This window comes from Notamacropus eugenii, chromosome 2 (genome assembly GCF_028372415.1).
Source record: "Notamacropus eugenii isolate mMacEug1 chromosome 2, mMacEug1.pri_v2, whole genome shotgun sequence".
Taxonomy (NCBI): domain Eukaryota; kingdom Metazoa; phylum Chordata; class Mammalia; order Diprotodontia; family Macropodidae; genus Notamacropus; species Notamacropus eugenii.
The window spans coordinates 23,546,602-23,572,258 of NC_092873.1; the positions used below are offsets into that span (position 1 = coordinate 23,546,602).

The window sequence follows — 25,657 nt, forward strand, 5'->3', positions numbered from 1 at the left end:
GCCAGGAAGCTGCGGCGCAGGCCAATCCGGGAGAGCCGAGGATACTTTGTAACCTTTGGGGCTCCGCGCGTTCCATCGCAGCGTTGCGCGGCGCCCGGAGCCCGGAAGAGAGAAGGCCGCCGGCCCCTGCCGTTGCCCTTGCCCTTGCCCTTGCCCCCCGGCGCCGATCGAAGGAAGGACGGACGGACCGCCGCGGCTGGCTAGGCAGCAGGCATGGGCAGGAAGGTGACCCTGGCCACCTGCTCGCTCAATCAGTGGGCCCTGGATTTTGAGGGCAATTTGCGGAGGATTTTAAGGAGTGAGTATGGGGGGAGGGGGAGAGCTCCTCTTCCCTGCAGGCCTGGGCTGTGGGGTGCTGGGCCGGGGCCCAAGGAGGCAGGGAGAAGAGCCGCCACGCATCCCTCGCGAAATCCCCCCACCCAGGACCTCTGAGCCCCCTCCAGGGAAAAATCCCATGGGCACGATACCCAGGCGGTGAGGCTGAAAAGTCCCAGGAGCAAGGTCTTATCAAGCACCTACCACGTGCCAAGCAATCCCTAGTCTCTCCACCTTCCATCCCCTCCCTGCGCCCACAAATTGTGGGGTACCCCCTGCTCAAGGTTTGGAAAAGTTTTCATTCTTCCTTCGTACATGTACCCTCAGTGCCAGGCACACAGCAGGTCCACAGTCAATGCTTGCGGAAAGAGCTAGGCATCCTGGGCCAAAGGCCTCAGTGTCCACCCCCTTCCCCAGGGCAGATCCCAGGCCCCCACGACGTAAAAACAATAACTATGGATCCTTTTAAATTTTACAAAGCTTTGGTCTGAGCCAAGTGGGAGCAGCCAGGCCTGGGACCTCCTGCCTACAAGTCGAGGCTGGTTCTGGGAGGCCTGGAGTTCTCCTAGCTGCTCTGCGTCAGATCCCTGGCAGAGTCCCCAAGAGTCAGTGGCCCCATTTCCAGACTTCCCCATGATAAATCAGCCCCAGACTTCAGAACCTGGGATCTTTGTGCTAGCCAGATGACCCATCCAAGAAGGTGTGACTTGGCAAACTCCAGGCACTTAAGATAAAAGAAGCACAAACATTAGCCAGGGTTTTATCAGCTCCAGTCCCTATATGTCTCCTTGGTATGTTTTCTTTAGTCTCAGTCAACATGGGCCTGCATTGGTTTTCCTCATTTGTAAGGTGAGGTGGGACTCTATAATACCTCTTCCCTTCCATAGTGGGCTGCTCTTCTGGGTCTAGTGTCAGGATGCCACCAGGGCAGGGATGTGCCCTACTCTTTCTTCCTGTACCTCCAGTGCCCTGGGTTCCTGGCTGCCTGCACACCTGGGTTCCAGTCCCAGCCCTCTGCTCATGATAATGAGCAACGGCCAACATTTACATAGTAATGAGTAAACAACAGTTCACACTTATAAAGCACCTGCTATGTGCCAGGCACTTGGCGACTTCAGTTAAGTAAGCCAGCTCCGCTGAGGCTCTTCTGTTTGGGGGCAGTCAAGGCTGGCTGAGATCAGGAAGTCCATGAAAAGGCAATGTGCATATTTGGTGGTTGTTCTTCCTTATACTGTGGCCATACATAGTTCCAGGCCCATTTCCATTGGTGTAGAGATAACCTTCTTAGAAATGCCCTGGACCCAGAGTGGCCAAGGCTCCGACCTGGTGGCATAGCACCATGTGTCACTGGGGAAAGTCCTGGCCCCCAAACTGAGAAGTAGGACCAGAGTCTGAATCTTGCTCGTTCATCACTTCCCTGGGCCTCAGTTTCCTTATCTGAAAATGGGGATGAAGACAGTAGCAGAAGAAGTACTTTGCACACCTCCAAGCTCTGTGTATTTGTGATGTCTTGTTACAGTGATAAAGCTCTGTGGGCTTGGGAGCTGTTACTACTGGTCTGGTTTGCCACCCCATCAGCTTTATATCACATTCTATGGAAGTGAGGCCGGTCTGATTTCGTTGGTATAGGAAATTCCTGCTCATGCAGACTGGCATACTGAGAGGCTGCTTGGGGGGAGGGAAGAAAGCAGTAATGGATTTATTTAGCACCTACTATGTGTCAGGTACCATGTGAAGTACTTTTAAATAACAGTGATAAATACCTAATATTTGTATAGGCTTACAATGTGCCAGGCACAAAGCAAAATACTTTATTAATAATAACAAACAGTTAACATTTATATGGTACCTAATATGTGCCAAGGACTGTGCAAAATACTTTTAGATCATAAGAATATGAAAAGCTAACATTTATGTAGCCCCTACTATGTGCCAGGCGCTGTGTGAAGCTCTTTTGAATAATAATGAGAATTGTAACTGATATGCACATGTGCCAGGCATTGGGCTGAGCTCTTTAGAATTATTCTCTCCTTTGACTCTCAGAACAGCCCTCCAGGGAGGTGGTTTTATCATTATCCCCTTGTTCTAGTTAAGGAAACTGAAGCAAGCTGAGGTTGCAAGCCTTGTCTGAGGTCGCGAAGCTAACAAGTGTCCGGGGCTGGATTTGAACCGAGGTCTTCCTCACTGCCGACCTAGGGCTCACTGCCGACCCAGGGCTCACTGCCGACCCAGGGCTCACTGCACTTTGCCACCAGCTAACCCTGGAGCACTGAGAGAACCGTTAAGTGATCAGCCCTGGTTGTCCCACAGTCATTATTTGTCAGAGATGTCACACTGCTCGGAAGCCTGGCCTCAGTACTCTGTCTTAATATGACATCTATGAGGCAGTAATCATTTATAGAATCATTATGTATAATAATATAGAATTAATTACATAATAGGTTACATAGTATGTTTTATAGGTACTATATATTAGTGTATATAATATAGTAATAATTACGCATAATTGATACATATTTTACATATGTCAATTACGTATATATAACTTTACACGTATTACATGTGATATAAAATTTATATACACATACCCACATGTACATATATTCGCACACGCACACATACGTACGTACATATATATACATACAACCTTTCGCTCCAGCCCTCTTGTCTCAGCCTGGATATGACCTGGATTCTTTACTGTATTGAGTTAAGTTGTTAAGAAGTCAGGTCCTTCAGTGTTGCCCTGGAGTCTCTAGGAATCAGGCTTTTCTTTGCATGGGGAGACTCTTCTCTCATTTTTTTTTCTTTTTGCACACTTGTAACAGGCATCGAAATTGCCAGAAACAGAGGCGCAAAGTACCGGCTCGGACCAGAGCTGGAAATATGGTAAGCACTCCTAGGTTGATAAACAGAAAGGACAAACTCTATAACCTTGACACCAGGCCATTTGCCTCCATAGACCATTATTGGGCACCTGCTGTATACTTTGGGGCTCTACCCAGAGCTGCAGACACAAGACAAAATCCAAATATTTCCCATCCATAAAGGGCTCATGTTCTGCTGGGGAGATACCCTGAGAAATAAATACAAATGGGCAGCGGGATGGTCAGGGAAGCCCTCTTCCAGGAGAACCCGCTGTGATTGGGCTGAGCCTTTAAGGAAGAATAAAGATTGTGTGAGGCAGAGGTGAGGAAGGGGAGCATTCCTGGTGTGGGGGACAGCCACATGCAAAGACACAGAGAAGGTAGATGGAGCCTTGTGTTCAGGGAATGCAAGCTGGCCAGTTTGTCTGGAACAAAGAATGGGTGCCTGCAGTAGCAGGAAGGACGTGGTGGGTTCAGGAGGAATTAACCAGACATCACAGACTGAAACTGCCTGGCTTGTTGTTTCTACATGGAACCAGAACCAGGAAACATTTCTGTGAGGTCCAAAGACAACTCCCAGAGGGATGAGGAGCTGCTCCTGTTCTAGATGTGGCAGACAGGAAGATGGTAGCTCCAAGGAAGGCAGACTTTCCTGAGCTGGGGTCCTGAACCAGGGGCCAAATGAGTATGAGCAGGGTGCATTGGACATGCATGGGGGTCCCTGAGATTCTGTACAATTCTGAGACTGGGGGAGTTCAGTGCCTTCTTGATTGGGGGAGGGAGGTAGCGTGGAGCCCTAAACCCATGGTTAGGGAGACCTGAGTTCCAATCCTGCCCCAGGCACTTACTACCTTTGTGACCTTGGGCAAGTCCTCCACCTGCCTCAGTTTCCTCATCTGTAAAATGAGGATAACAATAGTTCCCTCCCCCCCCCCAGGGTTGTGAGAATCTAATGAGCTTATACTTTTAAAGTTCTTTGCAAACCTTAAAGTGCTTTCTGAATAAGGAATTAAACATTTATTAAGGACTTCCTCTATGCAAAGCCTGGGGTTGGGCCTGGGTTCCAGCTAGAACACTGAGACCCCTTCTAATGGGGGAGAACCTAGGAAAGTCAACCCTGTGTGCCACATATACTGGAAGGCCAGCTGCCCTCTCAGCATCTGGGGGAGGGGTTAGATAGAGGAAGAGAATTTGGAACTGAAAGAAAATTAAAATTAAAAACAAAATCTTCCATCTAACCCTTAACTCCCCAATTTGTTGCTGGTATTCCCTTTTGTGCCAGGGAGTTATTACCCACACTGTCCTTCTTGGGGGTTCAAGGTCTTGAAAGCAGGAACTCCTTTCTTTCATCTCAGTCTTACATATATTTGTGGCTAATCCGTTGGAGTGATGGATGAGTAAGCATCTCTCTCCCAGAGGTGACACCCCTAAGATCCTCAGGCTGAGGGTTCAGAGAGTACTTTCTCCCTAGAACCTGTTGGTCATGCTGGTAGAGAAGACATTTAGGAATCATTCCCTGGAATGCTCTGCTGCCCAGCTCCTGAGGCCTTGGTCTCTGGCTGCTCTGATGTGTCTTTTCTCCCTGTAGTGGCTATGGCTGTTGGGATCACTACTTTGAATCTGACACCATTTTGCATTCGTACCAAGTTTTGGCCAAGCTTCTGGTGGCTCCCGTCACCCAGAACATCATCTGTGACGTTGGGATGTAAGTGTCAGCACTGTTGTAGCTGGGCTGGGGGTGGAATAAATTCAGAAAAATCCCAGGTGGCAGCTAATGGAATGGAATGCCTCACGGTTCTGGGCACCAGGCTAGCTGAGGAGCTCTTGGACATGGAAGCACTCCAAGTCAGTATGGTTCCACCTGCCCAAGATGTGAAAGGCTGTGGCTTCTTGTGGGGGTCATGGTAACATCTGATAATCCTCTGCTGCCTCCATGAGGGGTTAGCCTTGTCTGGAGGGGCCTTTAGAGATGAACTGGTTTCCTTCATAATCTGTTTTAAAAGCCTTATTCTGAGAACGGGTCCCTAGGGTTCATCAGACTGGGCACCCCAGGCATCTGTGATAGAAATGGTGTAAAGCTTCCAGGCTTGTCCAGCACTCTCTTCTGAGTATAGTCCACTTTATTTTGCGTGGTGATGTTTTTGCATGATGACTCAAAGGGAGACTAATGTACCTGAACGTTGTTGGTGTTACAGAAGAAGTCAAGAGGGGTAATTTTGTTTGGTGTTTCCTGGGTTGTAGAAGACAAGATGAAGAAACCACTCTGTAGCAATATCTGTTGTGCCAAATGAGAGCCTGTCACCATAGAGTGAATGGTTTTCTATTTCTACCAAGCTCAAGAAGAGGATGGAGGCACCATTTCCTGACTGCAGGGGTTTTGAATACATGGCCAAGGGCAGCCTTGTGGTTGTCTTGGCTGATGTCTTGAGTAGACCCTGTTGGAATTGGAGTATACCTAGATGGAGGGCAGCTAGATGCTACAGTGCGGGACCTGAAGTCAGGAAGACTCATCTTTCTGAGTTCAAATCTGGACTCAGATACTTACTAGCTGTGTGACTCTGGGCAAGTCACTTAACCTTGCTTGCCTCAGTTTCCTCATCTGTAAAATGAACTGGAGAAGGAAATGGAAAACTACTCCAGTATCTTTGCCAAGAAAACCTCAAATGGGGCCACAGAGAATTTGACACCACTGAGCAAAACAACAGATACCTAGGTCGTCTTGATTTCACTGATTAATTGAGCAGTAGGAGGAGGGAGTCAATATGTTGGGTAAACAGAAAGCAGCATCTGTAGTATCCTACACTTGAGGGGGAGGCCGTTGGCATTGAATGATGTGGAATCCAACCCTCTCTTTAAAAGTGATTTGGAAACACCCAGGAGGAAAAAAGCTCTTTGGCATCCCAACACACATGGGGAAGTTTTCTTTTTAAACTGGACATTGCTTCTCAATGCCAGGGGTAGACAGACTCTGACTAGTCTTGCCTCTTTTTTTCTTTCTCTAGGCCTGTGATGCACCGCAATGTTCGCTACAACTGCAGAGTGATCTTTCTCAATGGGTAGGCTTCTCCAGGGCCCATTGCATTGGGTGCCCCATGTTTTTATTTTCCCCTAGCCATGTAGGGAGAGGTAAATCATCACCTTGTGCCATGGCTTTGGACCTGTGAAACAGCCAGTTGTCCTGCAGACAGACAAAAAAGCATTAGGACCTGCTACTGTTTGACATTTCTTAGGCTAACGTCTTCAGCCTTGGGTGGGTGGGTGTGCTGGAGGACTGACTATATCAGGTAGTGTCTTTTGGTGGGTCTGTGCCCCACCTGCTTGGGAGGTTTTTACTTCTGTTAAGAGAAAGGGAAAGTCCTAGACCTGGTTCTTAGAGGTGTGGACCCAAGTCTTTGCTCATTTGTGGGGGTAGCCCTTCTTTCTGTGTGTCATATTGGGTGAGAACATCAGAGATTTTTGGTCTGAACCTCTCTTCTTGTACAGGTGAGGGGTTGGGGGCTCATTGAGGGGAAGAGGCTTGGCTCAAGGTCACTCAGAGATCTCCCTTGGTCCCCCTTTTATTTAGGGACTGGTGTTGGTCCTTCATCTTGGATACTTGTGTCAAGGCAGCCTTGACCTCTCTCAGTCCTTTCAAGGGCAGACCACCAACCATTGTTCATCTCTCCTTTGTAGAAAAATCCTTCTGATCCGCCCCAAAATGGTCTTGGCCAATGAAGGGAATTACCAGGAGATGCGCTGGTTTGCTCCGTGGCAGAAGAGCCGGTAAGCTCAGGCCCTGTGCTGTCTTCCTGCCTATCTGGTGTGTTCAGAGTGACCCAGTGCCCAGGGGGAGCCTCAGCTCCTGTGCTCAACATTCAGGGTTCCACAAGAGAGCCAACCCTTCTATCGGCCCTGTGTTCTCCCACTGTCCCAGCATCTTTCACACATGTTGTGGAGGTTGTACTGCCCCCTTCCCCTGGCCTTGGAGGCTGAGGATACCCCTCTGGGACTCTGGGAGAGTCACCTGACCCACCTGCACCTCAGTTTCTCAACCCTATCCTGAGACCTTGGACTTGGTGGCCTCTAGGGGCTTCTAGCTCTGAGTCCCGTAATTCTCTTGATCTTTCCTCTGAGTGTAAGCCCTGCCAGAGAAGGGGCAGTCTCATTTTTGTCTTTGGGCTTCCAGTGGTCCACACAATGCTTGGCTTTAAGCCTGAACTCCTCCAGGGAGCCTGTCCTGATTGCCTCAGCCCCAGGAAGCTCTTTTTTCTCAGAATTCCCCAAGGAGGAAAGGTGCAGAGCTGTTAGGAATCTCCTCATCTTGTCCACACCTTGCCCAGGCCCCTCTAGTAATAAGTGGCAGTCAGGATTCCCACTCAGGACCTGGGACTCCCGATGTTCCTTTTTTCTTTTCTCTCCTGGTCCATGGTTCCCAAAGAGGAGTCCTCAATGGCTCCCTTGGGGTTGTGGCAGCTAACCCCTATGACCTTGCCCCTTCCCCTCAATTGGTAGCCCTTCAAGGGCATGCCCAGGCAGCCTGGGATCCAGCATCAACTCGACTAATTCAGTTTTTTTAAAGAGATTCCCCATGTCCTATGACCTGCAGAGCCAACTTTTTCTACTTTTTCTCCCCTAGTTTGTCAGCACACTCACAAACTGATTCTTCCCCACTCTCAAGGTGATAGTCACAGCTATGACATGGGGTGACCCCCTCTGACCCCCTCCTAATTCCAGTGACCCAGGTGGCCCCACCACTGGTAGTTCATATGTGTGTTCAAGACCAATCCTGAATGAAAAGCTGTGACATCTGCCTTACAAGTTCAGCCTCTTTTCCTTAATCCCTCCTCTCCTAAGGCTCTGCTCTCTCCTTCCCAGGCAAGCTGAGGACCATGTCCTCCCACGTATGATTCAGGAGCTGACCAAGCAGGTGAGCCCCAGGGCACATGAGAAAGCTCCCTTTCTTAGTATTTCAGAGACCACGGAGGAACAGGGCAGTGTGAGCAAGCCTGGTGGTCTGGGGTTGGAGGGCAAGGTCTGCCAGTTCATAGCAGGTGATTTTTTTGTCCCTGTGGGATGAGCAGCTTCTGAGTTGGGGTCCTGGTAGCCGCAGGGTGGCAGAGGGAGGGGCAGAAGGGGGTACTCCAGAGCACAGGCTGTGCCTGGGCATTGTGGCTTTGCTGCCTTTTCACAGATAGGAAAAGTTGGGCTTAGCAATGTGAATCACTTGCTGGGAGCTAAGGTCTTGGGGACTTTCCAACTCTACATTGCAAACTCTTTCCTTTCCTCAGTCATTTCTAGAGGAGTCCATCTCCTGCTTCCCCTCAGTCTCCCCATCTGCACAGTGGGAATTGTGTTCATTTCTGATCACATTCTCGAAAGGTTGTAAGACAAGGAGTGGGACTGGTTGTTCTAAGCTAGCATTACCATTTTGTCAGAGTCGGGATCTCCCTGGGAGGATGGCTTTGGCCAAGGCAAGTTGGCATCTTCTCTGCTACACCTAGTCTCAGAGAGTTGCCTGGGGCATGGAGAGGTCCAGACGTCTGCCTGGGGTCCCAGAGTCAGGAGAGGTCAGAGGTGAGGCTTGAACCCAGGCCTTCCTGACCTTGAGGCCATCCCTTAGTCACTACCTCACACTCAGTTAGGAGACTCAGATGAGTGGGGACTTGCCCAATCGAGTAACCACTGGAAGGAGGAGAAGCAAATTGAGGGAACCTGGAGCTGGCCAGGTGGTTGGTGAGCATGGGGCCTGCCTTCATGGCAAGTTCTACTTGTGCTTTGCCAATTCCTCACTGGGGAGCTCTGGAGAGGACCTGAACCTTGGCAAGTCTCTGTGTCATCAGAGGGATGTCCTCTGGCATTGGCCATGAAGCCCATGAGTAGGCACCAGGAGCCCCAGCTAGGGGCAGGCCCTCCCCGCGGCATCCATGGAAGCTCATTGTGGTAGGAGACAGCCTTCCCGTGATGAGGCATCTCCCTCAGCAGTTTTTTTTTCTGCCTGAAGGAACTGGTTCCTTTTGGGGATTTGGTGCTGGCAACCAGAGATACCTGCATTGGCACAGAAATCTGCGAGGAGCTGTGGACACCTCACAGGTAATCTCTAGGCCTGGCCTTGGCCCCTGTCTCTCTCCTGGAGGAGTGAGGGAGCCTATGGGCTGTCAGAGCAACCCTGTAGGGAGAAGGAACCTGGGTAGGTGCACCTGACCTCTCACTGGTCTGCCTACTCACCTTTTCTTTAGCCCACATATTGATATGGGACTGGATGGAGTGGAAATCTTCACAAATTCCTCGGGGAGTCACCACGTGCTGCGAAAGGCCCACACCAGAGTGGATTTGGTGAACCTGGCCACTTTTAAGGTAGGTCCACACAAGCCTAGGTCTGTTCAGAGCATCTCTTGTCTGGGAAGATTCCGTGCAGGATGGATTGTGTGTGCATGGGGCAAAGCAGCATTATTGATTGAGTTACCAAGGCCCCTGTAAAGCCAAACACTCACAGCAGCACTCCTGAGGACTAAAGCTGTGAATAATTTTAAGGGTCTAATTGCATAGTATAATCAGCTCTCTATTCAGCAATAAACTAAACATTGTTCATTAAAGTAAAGTGTAATATTCATAGCAACATCCTTATACAAAACAGATGTACTACATATGTGTATCTCATAGCACTCAGTATGTCATGTGGTGCATAGCATATATTGTTGTATCCTCAATGTCAGGGGGTTCCCAGGCTAGGGTCTTCCTAGTACAATATATCCTTAAGGAGTACCAGAAAATACCACAGCATCCACCCCAGGTCACCGTGAGAACAATCTCCTTAATCAATACACAGTGTCCAAGTAAAGTACTCTTTCATCTTGATTTGAGGATGACTTCCAAACCCTGCGGCTCCCCCTCCATAGGCTGACCTCTTGCCTGGTTTCACACGCAGGCAGCTCTCTGCTCCTGCTCCTTGCCTCAGCTCATAGGGACTGTTCCACTCTAAACTCTGCTTCTGCCTGACAGCTGACTCCAGGAGCTGCCACCTGCAGGTCCTAGGAAAACAAAGCTTAACAGCACTATAACAATGTTTATACACATTACCAGCCCAGTCATCTTAAATCACTCATAAAGACCAACAGACAGGGCTTCTGTCTGAGAAATTAACACAGAGAAACAGACAGGACTTCTGTCTGAGAAATTAACATAGAGCAACTGACAGGACTTCTGTCTGAGAAATTAACGCAGGGTGACAGACGGGACTTCTGTCTGAGAAATTAACACAGAGAAACTGACAGGACTTCTGTCTGAGAAATTAACACAGAGAAACTGACAGGACTTCTGTCTGAGAAATTAACGCAGGGTGACAGACGGGACTTCTGTCTGAGAAATTAACACAGAGAAACTGACAGGACTTCTGTCTGAGAAATTAACACAGAGAAACAGACAGGACTTCTGTCTGAGAAATTAACACAGAGAAACTGACAGGACTTCTGTCTGAGAAATTAACGCAGGGTGACAGACGGGACTTCTGTCTGAGAAATTAGCACAGCCCAACAGACAGGACTCTGGACATCACAAACATTCTTTCTGTTAGGCCTCCCCCCAGGTAAGTTCCCCTAGCTCACTAACACTCACTTCTCTCTCTCAGCTCTGCTTCTGACCGCTCTCTCTCTACAGTATATATACTATTTCTAATCAAAGACTCTTGATTGATTTAATCAAAGGCAAGACTCAATTAAAGGCACTTGATTGGCTAAAACTCAAAACAGCAAACATCCTACTTTGCTTGCTGTTATAGCCCCTCAGCTGTAAAGTGTGGGCTGCCATTATACTCCTGCCTTCCTCCTAGGGCTGTTGGGGGAAGGGAAGCATATTATGCTCTAAGATTTGGGTTTTATTGGCTGGCCCCTCAAATCTTAAGATGGTGTCTGCTTTTCACCCTCTCTGTACACCCTGGAGATGGGCTGTTTGGAAAGAGGGTTCTCATCCTCTGCCTTAAAGGATTCTGGGACATCATCCTTCCCAAAGGATAGTTTTATTTGTTAGGCAGAATAGTAGAAAGCCTTCTCTGAACACATCTTCCTGTTAATAAACTGCTGGTTCCCAGGAAGGGCCGTTCACCCCCAATTTGTCTCGCTGGCTTCTCCCACCATTGTGAAATCACACTATCACCACCAGGCATCTTTGCTTGCCAGGTCCTATGCCAGGCCATCTCTCCTGTGCCAACAAAAGTCCTGAGAAGGGCCAACTGATCCCAAGTATAACTCTTCTCTGACTGCGGTTGGGGACAAGATGCTGTTGGGGACACTGTCACAAGATATGAGGTGGGGGACAAAGCCTCTGAGCTACACCTTAGGTCTTTTGGAAAGCAGAGGTGCTTTGAAAACAACCTGGAGCTCTCAGACCACCTCGCATTGGGGATGGCTTTTCTTTTCCAGAATGGTGGGATTTATCTCCTGTCTAACCAGAAGGGCTGTGACGGCGACCGTCTCTACTACGATGGGTGCTCCATGATCTCTGTGAACGGGTCCACCGTCGCCCAGGGCGTGCAGTTTTCCCTGGATGATGTGGTGAGGTGCTTGAGTGTGTGTGGCGGGAGGGTGACTCCTGCTCTTCTCTTCCCAGGTCACCTGTCCTGCCCACAGCGGGTTAGAGTCAGAAGACCTGGGTTCGAGAGTTGCCTCTGACATTTCTCTATAAAAGGGAGTAAGTCTCTTTACTTAGCCCTGCAGGGTTATTGTCAGGAAAAGCAGTCATCTTGGTTCATTCATTCCCTCATCTAGTTTAAAAGCATAATAGCCCCCTAGGAGGGTGAGATGTCATTCAGGTAGATCAAGGGACTGTTTATTAAGCATCAACTGGGTACTGGCACTGGGAATACAAAGAGGAAATTGCCCTCAGAGAGCTTATGTTTTCTTGGGTAAAATGAGCACATCCCCAGGTAACCCAGGGCATGCAGGGCAAACACAGGTAGTGTCAGGGGTTGTGGTGGGAACCACCCTCCTCCAGATATTTTTTTTCCCATTGAAGGCACTGCAATGCTGTATGCCCCCCCCTACCCCTACTCCAATCACTCACCTAGGGCCAGTGTAGATTCTTCCTTTGCCTCTAATATCCAGGACCAGTTGGCTGCCAGCTTGGTAATTCCTTCTCCTCAGTATCATCCACACCTCCCTTACAAAGGCCCAGATTATCGCAACAGCCTCCTCGTTGGCCTCCTGGCCTCCAGCATCCCCCTCTCTGATGGTGTGGCTCCCAGCTGCCTGTGCAACTTTTGTCAGCCCCTAGTCTGACCCAGTATCTGTGGCCCCCTCACCCAGGTGATGGAAGTGTCCTTGGCCTGGCTTCCTATGACTCCCTTTCCTATCCTCTCTCTTGCAGTGCACCTGTCCTGCTGGCTCTTCTCTGTACTCCTCATGCCTTGGCCTTGCTTTCCTTACTTCAAGGCTCCACAGAGGAGCCACCTCCTCTGTGAAAGCCTCCTGATTTTTTCTCACCTCCCTCCTTGCTGTCTCCTCCTGGAGCCCTCTGTCTGCCTCCACCCCCTCTTCTTATCCATGTCCTGTTCCCTACTCTCTCACCCCCAGTGAAGCTCTCTGGAAGCTCGGAGGAAAGGGGCTGTGGCCATTTTGTCTTGGGATCTGTACCTCGCACTTAGTAGGCACTTTGTAAGTGAATGGCTAAAGGGCAGAAATGGGGAAGAGCTGAGGCTAATGGACTGAGCAGTGATTTGGCAACGCTCCCCTGTGCATGTGTGTGCATGTGTGCACACAGGTGTGACTTGCTTCTCCATGGCTGGCCAGCAGCCATTCTCCCTTTGTGTGGTCTAGTTTATTAGATGCATTTTTAAGGAAAGCAGCATTAAACGTGGGAGGGAGCAGTAGGAGAAGGGATAAGAAGGGTACCACTGGACAATGGCCCAAGCCAGAGACACTTTGACACAGAGAGTTGGTGTCACCCACTTGGACCCTGGCACAACTCAATCAGTTTATCATGATCGAGGCAGTCGTTGAAAAAGCCCTGCCAGTGCTTGACCTCAAGGGACCTGGGATTTGAGTTCTTGGGCTCATCACCAAATTCTCTGTACCACAGTTTCCTTATATGTAGAGTAGGGGGACCCATGGTGCTACTCCTGTGGGGCTTCCATAGGGAAAGTCTGTCGGAATGGCACAAGCGACCACTGCTCCTGTGGAGCATGTGAAATCCACGTTCTTTCTTTCCTATGTTTCTTTGCCTAGGAAGTCATCACAGCCACAGTTGATTTGGAGGATGTCCGGAGCTTCCGAGCAGAGATTTCTTCTCGTAACTTGATGGTGAGTGTGTTTGTCGAGAGCAGTTCGGTCAAGGCATGAGCCCAGAACTGTGTGGCCTGTTGGGAAGGAGGTGGTATGGGGCCCCAGAAGGGTCAGCAGTGACCTCAGGCAGTGACCTCAGGCTCTTGTCCCAGCACCATTTCTGAGGAGCTGCGTCAGCTCACTCCACTCACTTTCCACTTTGGGCTTCAGTTTCCCTATCTGTTCAATGGGGGGAAGGGGCAGTCACCATGCTGGTCCCATCCCATCACAAGATAGTTGTTTGGACCCTGGGAGATTCTTTCTGCAGGGATGGGGCAGTATAACTCTTTGGAGGGCACCCAGTCTTCCCTGGACTCTCAGGAGGTGCTGCGCTAATGAGGAGAGCCTGCATCTTGTTTTACCCATTAGGCCAGCAGAGTGGTTCCCTTCACCCGCGTCAAGGTTGACTTTGCACTTTCGTGCTACGATGATGTGCTGGTGTCCACGTCAGAGCCGATCCAGTGGCACTTTCATAGCCTTGGGGAGGAGATCAGGTGAGTGTTTGACCCCCTCAAGGCCTGGGCTTCAGCCCTGGCCTTGATGTAGTCACGGGCTCATGGGCTGAGAGTGCCCAAGACCCAACCAGGTACCCCATCCAGGGGTCTGCTCTGTGGAGTCTTGGGGCAGAATCATCCAGCCAGACTCAGACCTGCTGAGGGGACCCTACACTCTGGTTGTGAGGGTCTGACCTGGTGTCCCTCATCTGAGGCTTTGTACTTGGTACCTTGTCCTTGACTCTGAAGAGTTGTTAAGAATATATTCCAGACATCTCTTTCCCGTCTTATCTCAGTTCTGGACCTCAGTTTCTTCATCTGTAAAAGGAAAATCATGGTCCCTGCACTTTCCCTTGTGATTAAGAGTTCATGATGGCACGGGGTCAGTTGGGTTGGTTCAGCTCAGGTGTCAAGTTTTGAGTTAAGAAGGGCACAGCTCCGTTAAACACAGGCATTTGTCTGGTGGGAGGGCACCAGGCACAGAGAGGCCCATGCACCACTTCAACCTCCAGTCAGAATTCTGATGCTTAGATGGTGGAGAGGCTTCACTGTACTATCTAAGGGATAGATAGAGATGTGTGTATGTGCAAACATAGATGGATATATAGTAGATGAGGGGTGGATAGATAGATAATGACAGATAAATAGATGACTAGATAGGTGATAGAAAGATAAAAGATAGCTGACTGGCTGGATGTTTCCTGGTGCCCAAGGTGATTGATTACTCCAGGCATAAGCACAAACTCGTGGGGTTTGTAGTATTATCTGTGGGTCAGAGACAAGTCTTTGGAGAAGTAAGACCCCTGGTCCTCTATGACTAGCTCTGCCTGGGGTCCTTAGACCCCTCCAGATGTGGGGAGGTCTTGGGGGCTCATGTCTGTATGGATCACATCTTTACCTTCTATTTTTGCGGCAGCCTTGGCCCTGCATGTTGGCTGTGGGATTACTTGCGGCGCAGTCAGCAGGTGAGATGGCTGTGGGTTTTTCTGTGTTTGGGCATGCTTAGGGGAACCATGAAACACCCCAGGAATGGGCACCATCTCCTGCGGTTCTGTTGGGCATGTGATACTGACTTGCTCTGCCTGTGGTGATGAAGACTTTCCCTGAGGTTGGTTTATCTGTCACACGGGCATTCCTGCCTCTGGCCTTCAGACTATGTCCCTCTGATGAATCATCTCTCACAATCTGTGAGGTAGAAGGACCCTCAAAGACCACTGAGCCCCAAATGGGCCAGAATCTCATTCACCAAACCGCTGACCTGGGGGCTGTTCCGCCTGTTCTGGGACATCTGTAGTAGGAAGGACCCAAAGACTCCCTGGGAAGTCCACCCCTCCTCTTTTAGGACATATTACTAATGCTCTGGCTGGGCCCAACAGTACAAGGCTGCTCCTTCTTCCCTGAGGAAGCCCTTTTTTTTCTCCTTTTTAATAGTATTTTATTTCTTTCCCCAGTTACAAGTCAAGAACATTTTTACTATTTATATTTTCAAGGTTTGGAGTTCCATCTTTTTCTCCCTCCCTCCCTTCCTCTCTTCTGAAAATGATAGGCAGTATAATGTAGTTTGTATGTGTGCTATCATGTAAAACATATTTCCCATATTAGCCACAGTTGTGAAAGCAGAAACAGATAAGAAGGAAAAAAAAGCACAAGAAAGAATAAAGTGAGAAGAATTTTCTTTGATCTGCATTCAGAGTCTATCAGTTCTTTATCTGGAGGTGGATAGCATTTTCCTTTGTGAGTCCTTTGTACTTACCTTGGATCACTGTGTTAATGAGAACAGCTGAGTTATTCATAGTCAACATGCTTTGACTTTCTGTGACCACTCCTTCCTTTTCTGCACATTCACTGACCATCCTTTTAATGTAATATATTTTCTACACCCATATGGCTCTAAAACTGTATACCCTTTGACCCAGCAATAGCACTACAAGGTCTCTGTCCCAAGGAGAGTGAAGAAATTTGTACAGCTCGTTATTTGTGGTGGCAAGGAATTGGAAATTGAGGGGATGCCCATCCATTGGGAAATGGCTGGACAAGTTGTGTTATGTCATTGTGATGAAATATCACTGTAAGAAATGATGGGCCGACTGACTTCTGAAAAACCTAAGAAGACTTATATGAACTGATGCAAAGTGAAGGGAGCAGAACCAGGAGAACATTGTACATAGTGAAAACAGTTTTGTAATGATGATCATTTGTGAAAGATTTCACTGTTCTCAGCAGTACCAAGATCCAAGACATTTCTGAAGGGTCCATGATGAAAAATGCTGTCCACCTCCAGAGAAAGAACTCGCAGAATCTGAGTGCAGATCATAGCAGACTTTTTTCACACTGTGTGTGTGTGTGTGTGTGTGTGTGTGTGTGTGTGTGCGCGCGCTTTCACAACATGACCAATATGGAGATCTTTTGCATGACTTGACACATATTTGATTGCCTTCTCAAAGAGGGGGGTGAGACAGAAGATAGAAAGAGAATTTGGAAGTCAAAATTTTTTAAAAAATGAATGGTTTTTTTTTTTTTACATATAACTGGGAAATATTTAATGAAATAAAAATAACTTTAAAATAATAACATCACATGTTCTTGAAATTTGCCAGGAATTAAATGCCACTTGCATACCTGCCTAGAGTTTGCAATACCCATGTCTTCCTCTCTTGAAAGTCGGGGAATGGGCCCTTCTCCAGGCCCATAGAACCCCCTCCTTCTCTCTGATCCTCCAGGGATCATCACAAGCTTGGGCAGGGCGCAGGGGGAGACAGTTTTCACCTAGTAAGGCAGAATTTTGAAGTCTCTTCAATGGGTGCCCTGGGTGGGAATCCTGAGGTCCACGTGCACCTTAGATTGAAAGAACCACGCTTGTCTCAGGACGCTTTTCTCATGCCATCTTTGATTTGCTCTTTTAAGGCTGGATTTTTCCTCCCCCTCAGCGGTGGAGTGGACAGCTCCGCAACAGCATGCATAGTGTACTCCATGTGCTGCCAGGTCTGCCAAGCCGTGAGTAATGGAAGTAAGTGACCATGAAGTGAGTGACTCTAAAATGGGGATGATAACAGCCCCCAACCTGCAGGGCTATTGCCAGGGCAACTAAGGGGCAGCACAGAGCTATGGGCTTGGATTCAGGAAGACCACTCTCCCTCAGTTCAAATCCAGGCTCAGACACTTACTAGCTGAGAGACCCTGAGCAAGTGATTTCACCCTGTTTGCTTGTGTTTCGTCATGTGTAAAATGAGCTGGAGAAGGAAATAGCAGACCAGTCCAGTCTGCCAAGAAAATCCCAAATGGGATCCCAGAGAGCTGGACACAACAGAAATGACTCAGCACAAGGCTGTTGTAATGGTCAGGACATATCTATCACATATAAAAATACAAGACAGAATGAAGCAAGTGAGAAGGATATGCTTTGATTTGTATTCAAACTCCATCAGTTCTGTATCTGGATGTGGATAGTATTTCCCTTTGTGAATCCTTCATACCTATCTTGGATCTTTGTGTAATTGTGTGTGTAGGTATCTATGTTTGTATGGGTGTGTGTGTTGTGGTTGTGAGTGTATGTATGCATGTGCATATATAAGTATGTGTATATTTGTGATTGCGTGCATACGATTGTATATTTGTGATTTGTGTCCGTGTGCAATTTTGTGATCACATGTGTGTCTGAATGTGTGTGTCTGAGCACCTCTTTCATCTGGTCTGTTTCCAGATAAGGAGGTGCTGACCGATGTCCAGAGGATCTTGAACCGCGATGATGTCATTCCCCAGGACCCCCAGAAGCTATGTGGCCAGTTGTTGACTACGTGTTATATGGCCACACAGAATTCCTCGCAGGACACCAGCAACAGGGCCAAGGAACTGGCGGAGCAGATTGGAAGGTAGTGGAGCAGGTTCCATGGGGGCTGGGCTGGAAGGGGTTGGGCAGCACGTGTACTACTTGAGGGGGGGCTGCTTTTTCAGCTCCTCCTATTCCTGGGAATTCATTTCTCTCCTGCCTTTGAGGGGGGTCCTTAAGACTCCCAAGGCATCACCCTTCCATTGCTTTGACTCTGTGTGGCTTTGACTGAGCCAAGTGGGCCCTCTAGCCTCAGTTTCCTCATCTGAAACAACTCTAATTTGGGGCCTGGTACCTGCAGGTCGATCTTGCTTGGTTTTCTACATTTTCTGCCCCAGTGGTAATGCAGGAAGCACTGTGGTACTCTTGCTTCTGTGGTGCTTCCTGGGTAACAGTGCTCAGCAGTTTGGGTCTTTAAGAGGGTTTTTGGTTTTCAGCTTTCTGCTTGTCTTTAGCGGCTTTCCCTTGACTTTAGGCGGCTGCTGGTTGTTTTGATGGGTTTTTGAGGTTTCCTGAGATACTTTTCATTTTAACCATTTCCTCTACTCTTTCCTCTTGCCCCTTGGCATTTTCTGATCCTGAGACTTTCGCCCCAGTCATGTTTGGGTATTCGGCTAATTTGGATTTTCTCAGCCTTCAGTAGAAACGCCATGTAAGGGCCGGATGTTGACTGAGCCCCTCTATGCTCTGGGCTTCCTGGACCCTCACCAGTTGGAGGACATCTTGGGGGGGGGGAGTTTTGACTTCCTTAGGCAGCCCTTTGGGCCACATTTCTGTGGTGGTGTTTCTTGGTGTTCTAGGACTCTGGCCCTTCCCACACTGCTCCCACCCACCTGTCTCTTTGAAAATAGGGCCTTTGACTTGATGGTCAGCCCTCATTGAGTGCTCATTAACAAGGCCTCCTCCCTTACAGTTACCACATCAACCTCAACATAGATGGGGTCGTCAAGGTCATAGTGGAGATCTTCCACATAGTAACTGGCAAGATGCCACAATTCTTGGTCCACGGAGGAAGCAGCCGTGAGAATGTGGCCATGCAGAACGTGCAGGTGGGTCCTGTGAGCGGCAGTGGCTGCTGATTTGATGGGCTCCTTCCAGTGGGGGCACCAAGCTGATGGGAGGCCTCACCAAGCTCCAACTGGGAGTTTGATAGAAAGCCCTCCCCAGGCTTCCTAAGGGGCCTTTCTGATTGTTCTGAGTCAGCAAATGCTGACTGGCTCTGAGCTCTGACATTTTTCTAGCTGTGTGACTGTGGGCAAATCTGAACCTCAACTTCATCATCCGTAAAATGGGGTAATGACACCTGATGAGCTTGCATCATTTTCTGTCTCCTGGTGGCTGTCACGGTGCATGGCATACAGCGGGTGCTTAATAGAGGCTTGTTGGATTGCTTGTGGGATTCCAATGTGATATGGCCAGATTTGCCATTTATCGCCCTCACTGGCAATTTGGACAGTTAATTATCATGGTTACTAGCCTGTAGACTGATGTTCATTTCATCCTCACTGTTTGTTTGGGTGGCAAGTCCCTTCCCTTCTTTAGGAAACCAGCCTCTGTTTCCTCCTGTGTAATAGCGGACTCTAGGCTTGGTGCCTGAGCCTACACGGCCCTCTACTCGAAGGTTTTTAAAGCACTTGACTTTTCAAGATCTCAATTTGTCCACACAAGCGCCGTGAGGGCCCTCAATGCCATGTCTGTCCTATTGAGCCATTTCCTGGGGTCGATGTGAAGAAAGGACTTTGTAAATCTCCAGCCATCAGAGAAACAGGAGGTGATGACACTATTAGTCAATAGACATGTATTAAGCACCTACTGTGTGTCAGGCCCTGTGCTAATTGGTAGGCATACAAAAACAGGCAAAAGACACTTATTCCCTGCCTTGAGGGAGCTCACAGTCAGTCATTACACACATATTAAGCACTCACTGTGTGCTGGGCTCTTTGCTAAGTGCTGGGGATACAAATCTCATACAACATCAAGCTAGTACAGTCCTGATACATAGTAGGTGCTTAATACGCATTTATTGACTGACCCGACTGATAACTGTGTTCCTGCATGTTACAGGCGGGATAGATTGGAGGTAATAACCAGAAAAGGCTCTCTGGAGGTGAGATTTTGGCACGGACTTGAGCTGGGCCAGGGTTGTCAGTGGGTAGGGAGGAGGAGGGTTTATTGACTCTGGCATCATTATTCTGCAATCGGCAGTAGCGGTTAATAGCCCTACCAATGATGATGGCCAGAGGCTTCCAGACCCCAGAGATCGGGGTGATGGAGGAGACCCTCAGAGGCCATGGAGTCCTTTCCTTTTGCAGATGAGGAAATTGACGTCTAGGAAGAGACTGTCCCTGGGGACAGGGCTCATGGGAGGTCAATTGGCCAGGAGGGGGAGGAGCTTGGTACAAGTAGACCCGTCCACCACGGGTGGCCTCAGTGGCCATTGCAATAATCCAGCTGCGGGATGGGGGGCAGCCCCCAAGGAGAGGAGGGGATGCCTCTAAGGTCAGGAAGTGCTCCCTATTCACTCTTCTCCCCTTGAACCCTTGACCCCTCCCCACAGCCCCCCACATGGCCCACTGACATATGGTGGGCAGCTGCAGGGCTTCCCTGACACGAGGCATCCCCAGGGTCTTGGGCTGCACACTGGGAGACCTTGGAGGGCTATTGCCCTCCCTTCCCACCCCCATCCTCCCTTTCTGAACAGAACCGTGCTTTCTCCTAGGTGCTGAAGGAGACCAGGCTGCATTTCCCCTCTAACTGTCCCTTATTTTGTAGGCAAGGGTCAGGATGGTCTTTGCCTACCTCTTTGCTCAGCTGAGCTTATGGTCCCGGGGGATGCGAGGGGGCCTCCTGGTGTTGGGCTCCTCCAATGTGGATGAAAGGTATGTACTGGGGTGGGAGTGATGGGCCAGGCTGAGGGAAGGCTTCTCCTTCTGTCCTGGTCAGGGTGCTGTGGCCTCTCCCCGCCCCCATCTGAAATGAGGGTTCTCTTTGTTCTCAGCCTCCGGGGTTACCTGACCAAGTACGACTGCTCCAGCGCAGATATCAACCCCATTGGTGGCATCAGCAAGACCGACCTGCGGACCTTTATCCAGTATTGCATAGAGCGCTTCCATCTCAACTCCCTGCGGAAGTGAGCAAGGGTGGAGGTGGGGTGGGCCCCACCGACCAGGCCTTCCAAACACACTCCTGGGCTTGAGCCCTTCCACTAAAATCCCTGTCCCCTGAGCCCGGCATTCAAGGCCCTGCATACTCCAAAGCCCCTTGCCCTGAATAGTGGAGAAGTGAATAGTGAGCATTTACTGCACACAAGGTACATTCCCTCTCTAAGGAAGGCTAAATTAAATTTGGAAGATGACCCCTTAGGACAGCGTTGTATTCAGATGTCTTTTACTTATGAAGTTCACATGACACCCTTCTGCATTCAGTGTAGTGCAGGTCAGAGTGTTCTTGGGATCGGGTTCCTCACACCTCGGGGGATCAGGAAAGGTCTCACGGAGAGTGTGGTCTTGACAGAAGCTAGGACTCCAGGAGGGGCGCCTTCACACACTGGGCAAAAACAAGGAGATCAGAGAGGATGTGCTGGCTGTCCAGTTTGGCTGGCAGCCAGGGTGAATGAAGTCAGAGCCTGATTCTAGGGGGCTTCAGATGCTAATTAGAGGGAATTGTCATTTTCCCTAACAGTAATAGGGAGCCATGGAAAACTTCATTCAGGAAAGGATGTGGTCAGACCAGCACTTTAGGAAGATAACTTGGTAGTTGGTGGAGCCTGGAGGGAGGGAGCAGCGAGGAGGTCATTGCAGTGGTCTGGGCAAGGGGCAGTGAGACCTCAGCGGGGAAAGGGGTTGTGCAGCAGAGGTCAGAATGGGTCAGACTTGGCTGGTGGCTCCCCAGTGTTGCCTGAAAGGACCAACAACACACGTCTCCACCGGGCCTTCAGATCTGGCTCAGGGGAGATTCGCTTCTTTGGCCAAGTTCCCCCTCTGTGGCCTCTTGGAGACCTGACCTCCCTTCGGGGCTCCAGGAGGTCTTCCATGATTGCTAGCCCCTTCCTCATTCATGACATGATGGACCATTCCCTCACTTCCTATCTCCCATAGAACCCAGAGGACAGGGGTCATTTTGTCCTTGTATCCCTTGGTCTTTGCAAGGTATCTGGGGGACCGGTAGCGCTTGATCAGAGCTGATTGGATTAAGTTGATCAGACCTGGGAGGAAAAGGGGGGATTCTCAGGAAGCTTTATTCGAGTGAGGCCAAGCTGGGAGGAGACATCAGCCGGGGACTCCTTAACTCATTTGTGCTTACAGTTTGAGGCAGCTCGGGTCCCCAATAGTTTGTCCCTGCTCCTCCCCCCCCACACACACTGTCCAGAGAGGAGAGAGGCCTGTAGCAGCCATAGGTGCTCACACCACACCCACCTCCTTTTGCAGAATCGTGTCCGCTCCAGCCACTGCCGAGCTGGAGCCATTGACTGAAGGACAGGTGGTCCAGACCGATGAGGTATGTGCTGACAGTCCTTAAACCAGGGCCCTTCTTGGTGGGGCTCCCTGTGTGCAGGAACACCAGCTGGGTGGGAGGGAGGCCTCAGAGAGCAGTACCATCTGCTGGATGGGGGGCTGGCATGGAGTCGCAAGAGACCTGGGTGACCCTGGGCATGTCACTTAAATGCCAGCTGCCTGGGTTTTCTTCTCAGTAAAATGGGGATAAGCACCCACTTTACAGGATTCTTGTATTTAGAGCACTTGGGAAATCTTAAGATATCATATAAATGTTGTTATTCTTGTGCTGAATGAATGTTTCTTGCCCGGATTCCTGGCTGTGTGGCCTGGACAAATCACTGAACTTGGCTGAAACTTAGTTTCTCCATCATTAAAATGGGTTCAGAAACAGTGAGGAAAGTTCCATAAGAAGGAGCTGCTCCAGGGGATGACCATGACCTGGGAGGATGCTGGGGTCTCCTTCCCTTTCAGCTTCCTCACACAGGACCCCCGGAACCAGAGGCATTCCAGTTTAGAAGGCTGAGGCAGGGAGACCAGGTACCCACCTTCTCCCTCCAGCCCCTTCCCCAGCTCTCAGCTTTGCCTCATTTCCCATCTCCCTGGGTGACCTCACCTGTGGCTTTGTCAGGCTCTAGGTCTTGGGGGAGGTGGGCCTTCCCCTGAATGGAGCCTGAGCTGTCCCCTCTGAGGTCCTGTCTCCTCCACTCACATGTAAGAGGTAGAGTGGCCTTGTTTCCCTGAGGAGGCTGAGCAGTTGTTTGTGACATGTCCCATCTGAGCTTCTGAGGTAGCAGTGTAACTGGTACTCCCATTTCACAGATGAGACCATCAAGAGGTCACACAGCCAGGAAGTGGCACATGCAGGGTTTGGACCTGGGCTTACAGCATCCTTTCCTCTTGCTGTGAACTCTCAGCCCATCCAGACTTGGCAGAATTCCGGCTTTGTCTTGTGTCCAGCTCAGGGGTGTAGGGAGGGTCAGGCAGTTGTGAGGCTAGGAGGCAGGATTCAAATTCAGGCCCTGCTCCCCCTGGCCTGGGTGTCCTCCTCACACTCCAGTGCCTCCTTGTTTCTGCAGGAAGACATGGGGATGACCTACAAGGAGCTGTCTATCTTCGGCAGATTGAGGAAGATGGGGAAGGCAGGGCCGTACAGCATGTTCTGCAAACTTGTCAACATGTGGAAGGAGATCTGTACCCCCAGAGAGGTAGCCTTGTATGCCCCTCCCCCTCTGCTGACAGCCCCTGGGTCCCTGCTATCCCCTCAGCTGCCCAGGATCTACACTGGGCTCCATGCTCCCATTTGGGCCTGGCTCACATGGTTAGGTCTCGAGACAGCCGATCCTATCAGTGCCTATAGAAGGGCTCACCTTGTCTTGGGGGTCCTCTCCTGGCCACACCCCCCCCCCCCAGCCCCTGCCCAGTGCTGCTGTGCCCTTGAGGGTGGGGACAGGCTGAAGAGGAGGTAATTATTGAAGGAGATCAGGAAAGGCCCTACTCTGAGGTGGCTTCAGTGGAACAAAGGGGTGGGGGTTCTGCACCTGAGGCCCTTCAAATGGGAGCAGGATAGGGTGCAGGTGGCCCCACAGATCCTGCCCTAAGGGACATGAGTCTCTAGAGTAGGACAAGATCTTGAAAGTAATAACAGTGGCATAGGGAATCAACAACTTCTAGAGCATTATTACTACTTTCAAGGACCCCATTTTGCTAAAAAGAAATTCACCTTTTCCCATGGGGTGCTTATCCTGCCTGTTTAATGAAGGCACAAAGACCCAAATGGAAAGGGATCTTTGCCCTCCAAACATGCTTCTGTAGAAAGATCATCCCTACAAAATAGGACCTGGATAATTCAGGCTTGTCTCGGCCCCCAGCCCTTCCTGGGTGTGCCTGGAGCTTGGGCTTCTGCCCAGACCCCACGCTACATTGGTGGCCCATGTTCTCCCAGCTTTGGGCACACTGAGTTCATGTATTAAACTGTGTGGCAAGCTGTCTGGACTCCAGAGGTCCCCCCCTCAGAGCTAACTCCCCCACCTGGTGCTTTGACCTCCAGGTGGCCGAGAAGGTGAAACACTTTTTCAGGATGTACTCACTGAACAGACACAAGATGACCACCCTCACGCCCTCCTATCACGCTGAGAACTACAGCCCGGATGACAACAGGTTCGACCTGAGGCCCTTCCTGTACCAGTCGAATTGGCCCTGGCAGTTTCACTGCATTGACCAGCAGGTGAGGAGTCAGGCTCTCAGGGGAGGGGGGGTCTTGGGTATGGGAGCCATTCCCAGGTGGGCTCTCCCAGGATCACTGGACCGGAGTCTGTTAAGATGCTGTAAGCTTGTAAATGCTTGATATCCCTTTGGTGAAGGGATGGTTGCTGATGACCACGGGCTCTTCTCTGGCCCTTAGAGGTTTCCAGAGCACTTTCAGGTAGAATCTCTTGGGGGGTGAGATTAGCCCCATTTTATACAGCAGGAGGAAACAGGCTCTTGGAGTGTCTGTGACTTTTCACCCAGGGTCACAGCCTGTTAAAGCCTCTTTCGGCTCTGAGATAGCTGTTTTCAATTGAACAGACCCCCCCCCCCCACCAAGAACCCTGGCAACCCCCATGGGACTGGGGTCTCTGACTGGTGAGGATATCTAGCCCATCCAAGAATGTGGGAGCCAGGGCCGGCTTCCTCCTCCTCCCTCCCAGCCTCAGTTTCCTCACCTTTAAAATGGACCCTGCCCTTAATGGCCCTCACTCACTCAAAACAAAGTCAAGTGCAAGTCATGCCACCATTTCTCTGATGATATGGACTTCTTCGGCAAAGAAGGAGGGACACAAGGAGCTAATGTAATACTGTAGGGCTCTGTATAAAAGTCAGCTGAAATTTCTTTATGCATTCTTTTTAGAGGGGTCCGAGGCTTTCCCAGACTGCCCAGAGGCAGCAGAGAGCCCTGGCTCCGTGGGTCTGAGCCTGCCTGTTTCTAGTTCTCCCCTCCACCCCCTTCTTCTTGCAGGTGATGAAACTAGAAGGTGCTGAAGGGGACCAGGACTTTGAAGATCTAGTCTGACGGACAGCCTCTGGGGCTTGGCTGCCATCAAGGTGCGAGGTCGCCTCCCCCACCCCCCAGCTGCCTTGGCGCCTGTGGGTTTGATTCTTTACAAAAAACTGTTTGAAATAAAAATCCTTGTTTACTGTTCTTCCAAAATCCGTGGGTGACTTTGCTGGGGCTTAGGGTGCGCCCTGCTTGCCAGGTGAGGTCAGCGGTGGTCCCACATCCTGGGGAGGTTTATTTCTTCAGCTAAACATTTCATTTAGAAAGAAGAAGGCTCCCCCTTGGCCCACAGAGTCCGGGTTCTGTTGGAAAGGCCAGAGCTCTCCACCAACGGCAAAG

General features: G+C 50.0%; 1 protein-coding gene across 2 annotated transcripts; it reads left to right on the forward strand.

Moving 5' to 3' along the window:
* Window positions 1–48: 48 nt before the first annotated feature.
* On the forward strand, window positions 49–25,471 carry NADSYN1 (NAD synthetase 1). 2 transcript variants are annotated; one of them, XM_072639439.1, is made up of 22 exons: window positions 49–298; window positions 3,141–3,201; window positions 4,768–4,884; window positions 6,182–6,235; window positions 6,852–6,941; window positions 8,034–8,085; window positions 9,160–9,248; window positions 9,395–9,512; window positions 11,573–11,704; window positions 13,373–13,447; window positions 13,838–13,962; window positions 14,879–14,927; window positions 16,867–16,969; window positions 17,663–17,831; window positions 18,702–18,837; window positions 20,561–20,667; window positions 20,787–20,918; window positions 22,216–22,285; window positions 22,756–22,821; window positions 23,361–23,489; window positions 24,332–24,508; window positions 25,280–25,471. In XM_072639439.1, exons 1-22 carry the CDS (start codon window positions 214–216, stop codon window positions 25,331–25,333), a joined length of 2,190 nt encoding a protein of 729 aa, XP_072495540.1. In that variant the 5' UTR covers window positions 49–213; the 3' UTR covers window positions 25,334–25,471. The 2 variants fall into 2 exon arrangements, with proteins under 2 accessions (XP_072495540.1, XP_072495541.1); XM_072639440.1 differs by lacking the exon at window positions 22,756–22,821.
* The last annotated feature ends 186 nt before the right edge of the window (window positions 25,472–25,657 follow it).

Bases quoted from the DNA above. Each gene is read 5' to 3' on its own strand.
- NADSYN1 (XM_072639439.1), top strand. From the start codon at position 214: ATGGGCAGGAAGGTGACCCTGGCCACCTGCTCGCTCAATCAGTGGGCC. The intron at 3,202-4,767 runs GTAAGCACTCCT...TTCTCCCTGTAG, and splicing joins GGACCAGAGCTGGAAATATG to TGGCTATGGCTGTTGGGATC. The intron at 9,249-9,394 runs GTAATCTCTAGG...CCTTTTCTTTAG, and splicing joins GAGCTGTGGACACCTCACAG to CCCACATATTGATATGGGAC.